The sequence below is a fragment of the Vitis riparia genome, chromosome 19 (genome assembly GCF_004353265.1).
Source record: "Vitis riparia cultivar Riparia Gloire de Montpellier isolate 1030 chromosome 19, EGFV_Vit.rip_1.0, whole genome shotgun sequence".
Lineage (NCBI taxonomy): Eukaryota > Viridiplantae > Streptophyta > Magnoliopsida > Vitales > Vitaceae > Vitis > Vitis riparia.
In genome coordinates, this window is record NC_048449.1 from 64,646 (window position 1) to 76,255 (window position 11,610).

General features: G+C 35.7%; 3 protein-coding genes across 5 annotated transcripts; 1 reads left to right on the top strand and 2 right to left on the bottom strand.

The window, feature by feature from the left end:
• Nucleotides 1-26: 26 nt before the first annotated feature.
• LOC117908656 (major pollen allergen Ole e 10) lies at nucleotides 27-2,102 on the bottom strand. The gene is made up of 4 exons (XM_034822321.1): nucleotides 1,843-2,102; nucleotides 1,083-1,111; nucleotides 748-982; nucleotides 27-223 (listed from the first exon to the last, which is right to left on the bottom strand). The coding sequence occupies exons 1-4, from the start codon at nucleotides 1,895-1,897 to the stop codon at nucleotides 198-200; spliced, it is 345 nt and encodes a 114-aa protein (XP_034678212.1). The 5' UTR covers nucleotides 1,898-2,102; the 3' UTR covers nucleotides 27-197.
• Nucleotides 2,103-3,519: 1,417 nt separating this feature from the next.
• Nucleotides 3,520-7,604, top strand: LOC117909636 (fatty-acid-binding protein 3, chloroplastic). Its single transcript, XM_034823722.1, has 5 exons — nucleotides 3,520-3,811; nucleotides 5,944-6,045; nucleotides 6,513-6,668; nucleotides 6,745-6,959; nucleotides 7,148-7,604. Exons 1-5 carry the CDS (start codon nucleotides 3,592-3,594, stop codon nucleotides 7,304-7,306), a joined length of 852 nt encoding a protein of 283 aa, XP_034679613.1. The 5' UTR covers nucleotides 3,520-3,591; the 3' UTR covers nucleotides 7,307-7,604.
• A 992-nt stretch (nucleotides 7,605-8,596) lies between these two features.
• Nucleotides 8,597-11,261, bottom strand: LOC117909635 (receptor-like serine/threonine-protein kinase At1g78530). Of its 3 annotated transcripts, none has more exons than XM_034823719.1 (6): nucleotides 11,118-11,261; nucleotides 10,547-10,685; nucleotides 10,125-10,463; nucleotides 9,730-9,984; nucleotides 9,510-9,643; nucleotides 8,597-8,866 (listed from the first exon to the last, which is right to left on the bottom strand). In XM_034823719.1, the coding sequence occupies exons 2-6, from the start codon at nucleotides 10,680-10,682 to the stop codon at nucleotides 8,666-8,668; spliced, it is 1,065 nt and encodes a 354-aa protein (XP_034679610.1). In that variant the 5' UTR covers nucleotides 10,683-10,685; nucleotides 11,118-11,261; the 3' UTR covers nucleotides 8,597-8,665. The 3 variants fall into 3 exon arrangements, with proteins under 3 accessions (XP_034679610.1, XP_034679611.1, XP_034679609.1); XM_034823720.1 differs by having other exon boundaries at nucleotides 10,547-10,688; XM_034823718.1 differs by having other exon boundaries at nucleotides 10,547-11,261.
• Nucleotides 11,262-11,610: the final 349 nt, after the last annotated feature.

The window sequence follows — 11,610 nt, forward strand, 5'->3', positions numbered from 1 at the left end:
GCCAAAGAGAAGTAGAGAACAGAATATTGCCAAAAATACTAGAAGTGAATGAAAATTGCCAAATAACACTCGGTTTTGCTGTATTTCTGCAGCAGAATATTGCACTCTTATGTAACAGATTAGCACTAGCAGAGAATTACAAGCTACATAAGGACCAAAAAAACAAATAGGTGCATACTACCAGATCATCCAAATCGTTACGCATAGGTGCAGCTGCCATAACCTGCAAAAAAATTGATTCAGAAACTTCTGTTGCTTAGCAAAAAATACACTGGCCACACGGGGTTATTTGATTAAAAGATCATTATTGTAAATCTAATTTTGAAAATCTAACATTTTGTCCTTTTTCTTTTCTTTTTTTATTATCTTATTTTTCTTATTTTTTTTTGTAAAAATATTTTTTTCTTATAAAACATATTGTAAATATTTAAAATAGTTAAAGATATTTATATACTTTTCAAACAAAAAACATTAGAAGGGATAAATTCACAAATATGAAGAATATTTTACCTCTTTTAACCAATTATTTCTTTACAAAACTTGTATAAAACTTCTTTTGAAAACAATTTGAAATATTTTTAGTTATTATGGAATATTGAATATTCTAAGTAATAGTTGACAATATAAATAATGCTTAGGAAAGTTTTCCATTTAAATTGTCAAACAGAATTTTGAAGAAACAAATTAATTGGTAAAACTATATCACAGTTGAATGGGCTTGTTGGAATTGGTAGAAATGTGACTTACTTGGATCGGTCATGACAATGACGGCAGAGTTCTGAAAATAGCAGTTCCAGTGGTTCCTTCCCCTTGACTGGTAGTAAAGATTCATGGCTATTGAGGCATGGTTCATGAGATTATCTGGGGAGAAGCAAGGGCAGCCCCTCTGCAGAACCCGGCAATCTACTTGTGAACATGCATAATTGATGTTGGCTAAAAGAGTAGCCTGATCGGATGATGGCTTGGCCACACACCAAGTTTTCTGCGTTCACATTACAAAATTTCCCCAAAATCAATTCGAATAAGAAAAGCAAGATTTTGATAACAAAATGAAATGGGGCTTGTCTAGATCTTGGCTCTACCTCTCCATTCACCATTTTCAAAGGTCCTCCTGCAAAATTAGAGGCACCCTAGAGTTAATGAATTTCATGCAGTGATCAAATTGTAAATCTATATGATAAAATTTACACGGTTGAATCAGAGGACAAAGTCAAAAACATATGATATATGTGAGATATAATCTAACTTGACTCGAGTTACACTAATGACACCACCTAATTGGTATAGGTACCAAGAAGTACCTTTCAATCCAAATAATCAAAAGTGCATATTAGGTGATACTTGGATCTGCTGAGATTATGGGACCATATCAGTGAAATACAGCATCATTGAGTGTCATGCACAAGCATTTCAAGAAAAAACACAGGGATATCCCAATCCACGACAAGTTTCAGATCCGAGGGAAACAGAAAACCAAAGTACCCATGAAAATCAGGTTAATAATTGATGGCCGGTGAGAATCTAGTTCAGATCCAATGAAGGAGGCATAGTTGTTTGAGAATTAAGACGGGTAATCCATGGAAACCCATTTCAGATCCAAAGAAAAAGCGACAAAATTGAGAGAAATTCAAGTTTGTATTTACTCCAAAGCTAACAAACTGGTCAAGTTGCTGCAAGCCCAGTTCAAATCACCAGAAAATGGAGAAAATAAGCAAGGACCAGTGTGAGTAAATGCAAGGAAAAGGCCAAGAAAATGTAGAGGAATGAGAACAAATCTGCCTTGTTTTTCTAAACAAGGTACTGAAGAATGCAGAACCACTGAAAACTAGAAGAAGATGATACCTGAAATGAAGGACAAAAGCAGGAGAAAGAGAGAGAGAGCAGCTGCTTTAGCCATGGTGGTGTGTGATCGTACAGCAGTGAAGAAAAGTGAAGTGATTGTTGGGCACTCTAAATTCTCAAGAAAGGTGGACCTTTAAGGATGAGCTAAATGCATATAACGTAACGGCTACATTCATTTGCTTAGCCGTTGGAGAGAATCTTTGATTAAAAAAAGGCCAGAGAAAGCAGCTGAGAGGGCGGACATGTGGTGGGATTTATGACTTGTTTGACACTCATTGGCCTTTCTACCTGCTCTTTCCCATTCACTCTTTCTCTTCTCTTATCATTGGGTAATGGATATTTCATATTTGACATTTGAACCATCATGGCTGGCTGATGGGTATGGCGGACCGGAGCCGTACCTATTTCTCTCCACCGACAAGTTTTTCCTTGGACTTCAAATTTTCTAAAATATTAAAGCTTAAACAGGTTACGATCCTCACTAAGCAAAAGATCATAAATAGAGTTATTATAGTTTGGATGGTTGTTTTCAACTTTAATGTGTTCAATTATTTCTACGTAAAGTTGATTAATTATTTTTTAAAGCTAATAAAATCCTAATTTAAAATAAATAAAAATAAAATATAGATAACAATTTTCTAAAACATTTAATAAAATCACTAACATTATCAAATTCATGATCTTGGATGAAGTGAATTCAAGATTAAAAATGGAATCTTAAAATCAATTTGCATTTAAAACTTAAATTTTTATTTTTGAAAGTGAATTTCTTAAATCAATTAAATATGATAGATAAATTGAATTTTCAATGTTATTTAATCAAAAACTTATATTCGACCCTTAAATTCATTAACAATATAATCTAATTAAATTAATTAATGTATTCCTAAAAACTTTGTGAGAATCCATTAGGTCTTATTTAGAGTAAATTAACACAAAAAAAAAATATTTCTACCGATTCAAATATGGAACATAAAGAAATTCAATCAATACATTACTTTTTTACTATTTTTTAAAAAAAATTATTATTTCACAATTCATAAAATTAACTAAACATGGTTTTGTGTGGGGACATGGAAGGAAAAAATTCTTCCCATTGTCAACTCCACTTCTAGGTCATACCTAGGCATCTTTATGAGCCAGACTTAGGCCCTCCTGACTTGGAACCAAACTAGGCTAAAAACCACCCTTATTGCTAGGCAAATATTTGGAGAAAACTTATCATCAAATTAAAAATTTAGATCTGTGGGAATTGTAAATGAAAAATAGTTTTCCATCTTAAAAACCAGGATAGAGCAATTTCATTTTTTTGGCATGTAGATACTAATGATGTGCCAGAGTCATTAAGGGTATTGTTGCTCATTAATACCCTTGTTCCACATTTTCCTCCTGATATAAAATGTTTCTACTCCCAATGAGTGGCCACAATATTCTTTGTCCAGACATCTACAAGAAGTTAAACTTTGCTTAAGCCACTTTCATAATTGAAATTAGTAAGATAAAAACATGTTCCCATGGTGTTCCTTCTAATATTTCATTCAATAAGGCATTCAGCCAACCACAGTCCCAACCCTCTTTTCTCTATCCACATGGCATTACTGGGCTGGTGACAGGCTGGCAAATTCAATGCAAATAAATGGCAAAAATATCCGCTCCCAAAACTGTCGAGGGAAAAATAAAAGCCCTTTTTTGGTTTCTCATTTTTTATTTAGTAATCCTACTGTGTATTGATTATTGAATTTTCAGAAAATGCTTGGAACTGTAGCAATTCAACCACCAATTTGGCTTCCATCATCAAAACCCACAATCTGTTTTCCAGGAAAACTTCCAAATTCAGGAGTCACAGAGTACAAAATCCACACTTGTTCACTCTTATCCACATTCGCACATCATTTCTCCCTCCAAAGAAAGGACAGATTTCAGACCCATGTCTCTCCAAATGCTTCCTCTTCTTCTTCTTCTGCTTCAGGTGAGCTCATGCCATTGCTCTTTTATGTAGATTGAAGCTCCTGTACTGCACACAATTTTCTTACTTGATTGTATAATATCAGGAGCTGAAAGTATTGTTATAATGTACTGGATTACTATGACCTCGCGCGGTTGTTTTTCTTTCTCTTGGTTTTCTTCAAAGATTTTTAAAGCAAATATTTTGCATTGTGTTTGAATTTCTGGCTTTGGGTCTTGTCGTAAGTACATTTTGAGAACTTGTAATGAATCTCAAGGCTGAAAATCTTGGAAAATAGAATTGAAAACTGGGATTTCAGCATGGATATATTTCAGGTAGAAATGTAGGATTCTTCAACAGTGGGCTGGCTTACTACAATGATTTAAAGGTTTTAAATCATGGTAAAATGGCATAGAGTTGGTTGAATTTGGATCCTAACAGGGTGCTCCAATTGTGTTGTGAAAGGAATTCTTTTTATAGCAGATAATTCAACCCAAAAAGGGAAATTTGGAAAATTGAAACTAGCTTGGACGAAACAAAAGTTGATGACTGCGCTGATTTTAAATCATAATCCAACATCTTTTAGATATGAGAGACACATCTGTATAGTGGTTTCCTCTATACTAATGTTGTGGGCTTAAATGTGAGACACTTTCTTCAAGAGGCATCTTAAATGAAGTCTAAATAATCTAGAACAGCTGAAGTTTTGCCAAAATAACATTTAGAAGGAAAAGATTTAAGAACAGAAAAAGAGGAATGGTAGATTTTCCAGAAGTGATTTTTTATCTTGTTCATTGGCTTTCTTGTTTACCTATTTGGGTTAATTTCACTCACCTACCTTGAAGTTTGGACTAAATACACTTAATCCCCACTAGTTTGAAATTTCGTTAAATAGCTCCCTTACTTTGAGTCAAAGGAGAGGTGAGTGAAATTAACAATAAGAAGAGCAAAGGAGGTATTTGATGAAATTTCAAACTAGTAGTGGTTAAGTGTATTTAGTTCAAACCTTAGAGGAGGTGAATAGAATTAACCCTTACTTATCTAGGAAGGTGTTTGATTAACATATTGAATGATCAAAGGTGGAAATTATGATATAATAAACTTGACAAAAACTAATAACTTGACTCATAGCATCAAAAGCATAAAGATTTGCTTCATGCAATCTACATGACAGCATATGGGGTTTTATTTGCAACATTCAATGAACAGAAAGTTTAGGTATGCATTCAAAGTTTGAGATGTTATGGTAGACATAATATTCAAAATATGAAATTTTGTAGAGGATCTTGGATTCCTCAAAAGTAGCCAATAGAATTTGGTGGAATTGCTATATTGTGTTTGCGCACTTCTTTCCATGTAGAAGGTATTGGTTTGAGGGCAGTATATTGGGGTAGGCTTTTATCACACACACACACACAGAATTATTTTAGGAAGATTCATTCTTTTAATCATCAAGGATTTTGGTTCTTGATGGCATGGCTAACCTAATGCATAATGCAAGGGTGCATTGATTTTTCAGACCAGACTTTGGAAAGCTATGCACCAAAACTGTTGAAAATGACCCAATAGCCAAATCCAATTAGAGAAAGTTGAAACCACAATTTAGCCATCAAGGATTGTGGTTCTTGATGACATGACTAACCTAATGCACATACAGAAAGCAGGAATTTTGCATTAAAACTGTTGAGAATGTACTCATTAGTCCACTCCAACTAGAGAAAGTTGAAACACATTCAGGCTTCGAACAAAAGATCACCAATCTTTAATAGTAATAGCATCTTATGATCTATTGATGGCATCTTTTTTATACTAATAATTTCGATGTTAACCAAACTATCAAGTTTTAGTAGTTTTCTTGACAGCAGACATTGAAATAACCATAGTAGAGGTTTGAGAATTGCTCAAGGGGTTAATCTTCCAGTTTCAAGCCACTTAATAGATGGTTTTGGTTTGGATTGAGAATGTTGGGATTTACATGGACTTGGTTACTTAATACGAAGTATTGCATCTACTTGAAATCTTTGAAAATACAGATTTATTTGAATGGAAAAGGTTGAAAGTAAGTGGAAACCAAACTGTATTTTATCACATTCTATCTCTGTATGTATGCATGTTAAAAGACTGACATCTTTGGTCCTCTGATTTCATCACTGCAGTTGGAAGTGCAGAATACATAGAAGAACCTTCAACAAATGTGAAATTTCAGACATCACTGACCCTGCCAGAGTGCTCAAGTCCATTATCTCTTCTTGGAACTGGTAAGTTTCCCTATTATCAGTAGAAAAACTCAGAACCCTCAGACCACAATTAATACTTCGCAAAGTAGAACCAGAAGATTGTCTCAGAAAAATCCCATTGCTCTCATACCTTGGACATGGGAAAATTGGATATATTATTGAAAACTATTTATGTATTCCTCACATTTCCTTAGAGATACACATTTTACATGGTGACATTTATCTCATATATGTTTGGTGCTTTATTTCACCAAGAATTGGACTGCCACCATATAATATTCCTCTATAACAAGTGTGAGATGTTTCTTCACCCGATTTTGTTTCCTTTTCTTTTTCTCATTGAACAAGCAAAGCATTAATTAAAATGTAATCTAGTAGCTCTACTTAAAGCCATGTAAAGATTTATTTCACTTTGCATAACTCTGATGCAGTCTTTGAACATCCTAAGCTAACCAAAGCATTTATTTTTATGGTTTGCAATAATTCAGGGTACAGGGAAAAGGTTTTTGCAATCATTGGTGTTAAGGTCTATGCTGCGGGATTATACTTGAATCAGTCTATCTCAAATAAATTGAATGCCTGGAAAGGACGATCAGCGACTGAGATTCAAGGGGATTCATCCTTGTTTGATTCAATTTTTCAGAGTAATTGTGTTGTCAATCTGCCTTTTTCATTTGCCAGATAGAGGGAGGATGCTAACATTAATTTTCTGAATTGCAGTTCCTCAGGAGAAATCATTACAGATTGTACTAGTCAGAGACGTTGATGGTAAAACCTTCTGGGATGCTTTGGATGAGGCTATCTCCCCAAGAATCAAAGCACCCAGTCCTGTTGATGAATCTGCTCTCTCCACATTCCGTAGCATCTTCCAAGGGCGATCTCTAAGGAAAGGAACTTTCATATTTTTGACTTGGATGGAACCATCCAAAATGCTTGTGAGTGTGCAATTAATTGAAATAGGATGGTTTTGCCAAAGCAATTATTGGTACTAAAAGTTTATGCACATAATATATAACTGGCTATTTGCATTTTTTTTCTTGTTTTTCCTTTCATTTTCCCAATTTATTCTCATTTTTTGGGTTTATGGACAAATGAAATATGATGACTGTATTGTGATTTTCAGGTTTGCATCTCATCTGATGGTCTGCCTTCTTCTGTGGATGCTACAATCAAGTCAATGAATGTGACAATGGCCCTCTTTGATGTATTTTTTGGAAATTCTCCGGTTTCTCCTTCCCTCAAAGCTTCTGTCGCTAATGGTTTGGCAACAGTTCTCAAATAAAGTCCACTTCAAGTTAGCTTCTTATATTGGCCTTTTCTTTTTCTTCTTCTTTTTTTTTTTTTCAATTTTTTTCATGAATGAGTGGATAACTCCATGATTTGGTTTAGATGCCTGCCCATCTGTTCATATAAAACCATAAACATGGAAGCCCGTCAAATAGTTTAAGGTCCAAACTGCCTTCTCTTTTCTTTTTCTTTGCATTCTGAATAAGCAACTATTGACTGATGGCATCTGGGGAAGCAAAGGAATTGCCACTTGAATAATTTCTAAACAATGAATGCCCTGTTAATGGTGAAAATGTGGCTAATAGGTTGTTTCATTTCAACTGAAGTGCAATGAACCTCTAAGAAGAGGCACTTTCTGACCTCTCAATAAGCAGGTGCAACCAAATGGAAATCTGCTTATGTCCTGATAGTATAATTGCTCCTGCTGCCAGGCTGCAGTCTTGCTGATAAGACCTGGATATTAGGACAGGTACCATAACAACAGCTTCGTAGATGATTCACTTCCAGTGCACCTGCCTTGTTGTAAGCTACTCAACAGTGCCATTTCCTGAAGTTACTCAGGAATGTGGTTTATTACCCAAGAGAAGGAAGATGGCCTTGCCTTCATGTTATTGTGAAGAAAAGCTTAACTACAAGTCATACTTTCTTGTATTTTTTTCTCTCAGATATCCTAACCCACAGGTTAGTTGCATTTAAGGTCCTTCGATTGCTGCATGTCGTAGTAGCAGCCACCATCTATTGATGGTTTAAAAACATTAATCTGCATGTTTAAGCTTCTGAACTTAATCTGGATAGTATACTGATAACAATTCAGTGTGAATGAAACATTTACAGATCTTGGTTACCCTAGATTCTTGAACCAAAAGTACATTTACAAAATATTCTCTTTTCTTACACCACTCTACAAGGCCAAGTTTCCTCTTCTTTCATTAGTCAGTCTTCCCTTGTTCACAACTTCTTCAAGCCATTACTTTTTTCTACTTTCCTTTATCCTTTTTGTGGCTTCAACCCAACCAGTTTGTTTAGATCCCAACAAGAAGATTAAAAATGTGTTTCTCCATTCTTAACTACCTGCAAAAGTAAGATGCTTGAAGAATCTCCCTTATTAGAACGTGTTGATATGGTGATTTTATCTTTCAGACATTTTTTCCCATTCAGATTTTTTATTGAGGATTAATATAGTTTCAACTAGGGATAAAATTGCAAATGAACCTGGCTTTGTGTCTCCAAACAACAGAAATAAGCTAAATTGCATACCCCACCTGTGGAAAATTGGATTGGCTGGTTAAAACTAAGATAGGATGTAACACACCATTGATGGGAAAAAAAGAAAAGAACAACTGTTAAGCAAAGATTAGGATTCTTTTACAAGTTTGTCTGATTTTATTTGCTCAAGCATCTTGAGAACCTCAGCCATGGTAGGCCTCTTTGAGGGCTCTGACTCAAGGCACATTGTAGCAATACTGAAGACATTGTTAACCTCATCAAGAGAACAACATTCTAAACTGCTGTCAAGTACATGCTCTTCCTTCTTCTCTAGAACAACGGCTTTCACCTGTTCCAACATAGAAGGATCATTGGTTAGTGAAAGATGTACTAGGAAAATCTTCATATTCATCCAAAACTGGGCATGACCCAGTACAGATGGATGGATTCTCACTTCTGATTGTTCAACCATCTGAACCAGAAAGAAAGATTTGAAAGGTGGTAAAATAGAATGTTTCTCTGGAATTCCAGTTTGTAGAAGTCAAGATCTTCAGTTGTAATTGAGGTTTTAAATCATTTACTACTAATTCTATCCACATCTTATACTATTTTGCTCCAGTTTGTTGTCTAGTGATGCACAGGCTTCTTCATGAAGCAATTGTAGGTGTGGAAGGTTTTTTCAGGCATGCAGGGGTATTGGTGGAAGACCCTAACATGGGGGCTAGGCTTAGTGTTCTCTCGCCCAAAGTAAAATTGAAGTAAGGCTTGTGCTCCTAAATGCTCATGACATGAAGTTTAGAGGAACAAAGTTCTACATGCTGAAGTGCCAATCTCACTTGAGTTTGGGGAAATAACCAACTCGCCATTCAACTATGAGGCAGAGAAAAATGCTTCAATGATAGCTTATTGATATTAACCTACAGAGGACTATGAAAAGCATATTAAAAATGGAATTAGAATCCATTGAGAAGTTCATTGGGTTTGAAGCTTACCCATGTCACAAGCCTGGTTCCCTCCTCTATAAATGCTTCATCTGATGGTCTTTTTCCTGTTAAAAGCTCAAGTAAAACAACACCAAAGCTGTAAACATCCCCTTTTGCAGTTGCTCTTCCTGTGTCAAAATACTCTGCAGAATAGCAATATTCCTTGTACATTAGTAGCTGAACAAAAGGGGGAGATGGACTATATTTTTTGTGGTCCAGAAGCCAGTACCTGGAGCCAAGTATCCAAAAGTCCCGGCTACAAATGTTGAAACGTGAGTCTTATCTGGTTCCATTAACGTTGCTAGTCCAAAGTCTGAGACTCTAGCCTCCATGTTCTGATCCAGTAATATGTTACTAGACTTGATATCTCTGTGGATTATGTGTGGGATGCAATCATGATGAAGGTATGCAATTCCTCTTGCAGCACCTACTGCTATTTTGTATCTTGAAGGCCAATCCAGGAGCTTCTTTTCTTTCAGTCTTCCTGCAGTAAGTTCTTCCTTCAGATTAAAGATAAATTCAACAATTGGGGGGTTTCTAAGTGGATGAACTTGAGCATGAAATTCCTTAGTTTGAACATGATTGAAAATAATGTCACATACTTGGAAGGTATATATGTATTACCATGGAGGTAGGCATCCAAACTCCCATTAGGCATTAGCTCATATATGAGAAGATTATAATGAGGGGCAGTGTAATATCCATGAAGGGTTACAATATTTCGGTGCTTTATGTCTCCCATGGCCTCCAACTCTCGCTCAAAGCCTCGATCCTGATCTGCACTTCCCCTGTTTAGTCTTTTTACAGCAAAGGCTACGGAGCCATCTACTGTCAGTCTATAGACAGTACCATGGCCTCCAGACCCAATGACATCTTTGTTGCTCAACCTTGTTGCCTTCTTCAACAACGCATCGGAATTGAGAGATTGCATCATTGTAGACGTAAACATCACCATCTTCCCACCTGAAATTGCAAGTAAAAATTTCTAAATATTCCCTTTCTCAGGAGCCTAGTTCAGAAATTCTCAATATAGTTTTAGCTATTACCTGAGAAGCTATCTTTGTAAATCGAGTGCTTTCTTTTCCATCTCTTATACAGGAGGACTGAGATGATGACCTTTGATGTAACAAAAGCAATACAACATACTGTGATATAAAGCACTATGATCCGAGCATTTCCCATTTACTGCTAAAAGGAATATTGAAATCCAGAGAATGTGAATCAGATTACTGAACAAAAGGGTGTTCCTGGCATCAAATTCTTAGAAGAATCATTTATAATGATTGGTTGAGATGGTTCCGAACAAACCCTTTCATTTTTTGCTTTTGATGATATTGTAAGGGTTCAGCAAAAGACAAGGGAAAAAAACACATTAAGGTAATTCAAAGTTCAGCTCAAATCTTCCTTTTTTTGTCACTTTCAGAGGAATTGCTTGAAATCTATAGAACTAGAACTTGACATAGAAACACAACGAAGTCTTCTAAAACTTTGAACTCTAAATCTTAATGATTAATCCAACCAATCAAACATTTCCCTACAAAAAAGAAAAAAGAAAAACAGAAGTCCACTGTAACAGAAACATGAAAGCAAAGGAGATACATGGCTAGTTTTGCTTACCAGATAGAAAATCTTAAAAAAGAAGAAAAAACAGATCCTAGAAGATTAAGGGAAGGATAGAGCTTAGTGTAGAGAAGCAATTACGAAAGTAATGAGAAGAGAAAGATGAGGATATGAAGAAGACAAACTCTAAGGTGTACAAAAAGACAGCTCATGTGGGGAAGGAGTGTTTCCTTTTTTATCATGCTATCATTTGACATCGGCGTACACAGAAACTGTTCATTTGCATATGCACATTGGTTGACGACCCGATGGGGACTGTGGGGGCACACATGTTCGATTGGGTTTGGATTGCAATAGGAACAACATGGGTGAATTCTCAATGGGCTAGCTGAGTTTAACTCATCAAATTGGCCATGCCAACTTTTTGATATGCAATGCACAGTATCCCTGCTTTGGACACATCTTTTCCACCTTGGTAGGTCTGGTGTGATGCGTAACGGTGGCTGTGAAAATGGTGGACTTTGCAGTGGTCTATGACTCGTGTCATGAC

Bases quoted from the DNA above. Each gene is read 5' to 3' on its own strand.
- LOC117908656 (XM_034822321.1), bottom strand. From the start codon at position 1,897: ATGGCTAAAGCAGCTGCTCTCTCTCTCTTTCTCCTGCTTTTGTCCTTC. The intron at 1,112-1,842 runs GTATCATCTTCT...CTAATTTTGCAG, and splicing joins GCTTTTGTCCTTCATTTCAG to GAGGACCTTTGAAAATGGTG. The intron at 983-1,082 runs GTAGAGCCAAGA...ATGTGAACGCAG, and splicing joins TGAAAATGGTGAATGGAGAG to AAAACTTGGTGTGTGGCCAA.
- LOC117909636 (XM_034823722.1), top strand. From the start codon at position 3,592: ATGCTTGGAACTGTAGCAATTCAACCACCAATTTGGCTTCCATCATCA. The intron at 6,669-6,744 runs GTAATTGTGTTG...TCTGAATTGCAG, and splicing joins GTTTGATTCAATTTTTCAGA to TTCCTCAGGAGAAATCATTA. The intron at 6,960-7,147 runs GTGAGTGTGCAA...TGTGATTTTCAG, and splicing joins TGGAACCATCCAAAATGCTT to GTTTGCATCTCATCTGATGG.
- LOC117909635 (XM_034823719.1), bottom strand. From the start codon at position 10,682: ATGGGAAATGCTCGGATCATAGTGCTTTATATCACAGTATGTTGTATT. The intron at 10,464-10,546 runs GTAATAGCTAAA...TTGCAATTTCAG, and splicing joins TTACAAAGATAGCTTCTCAG to GTGGGAAGATGGTGATGTTT. The intron at 9,644-9,729 runs GTACTGGCTTCT...GCTATTCTGCAG, and splicing joins TTTTGGATACTTGGCTCCAG to AGTATTTTGACACAGGAAGA.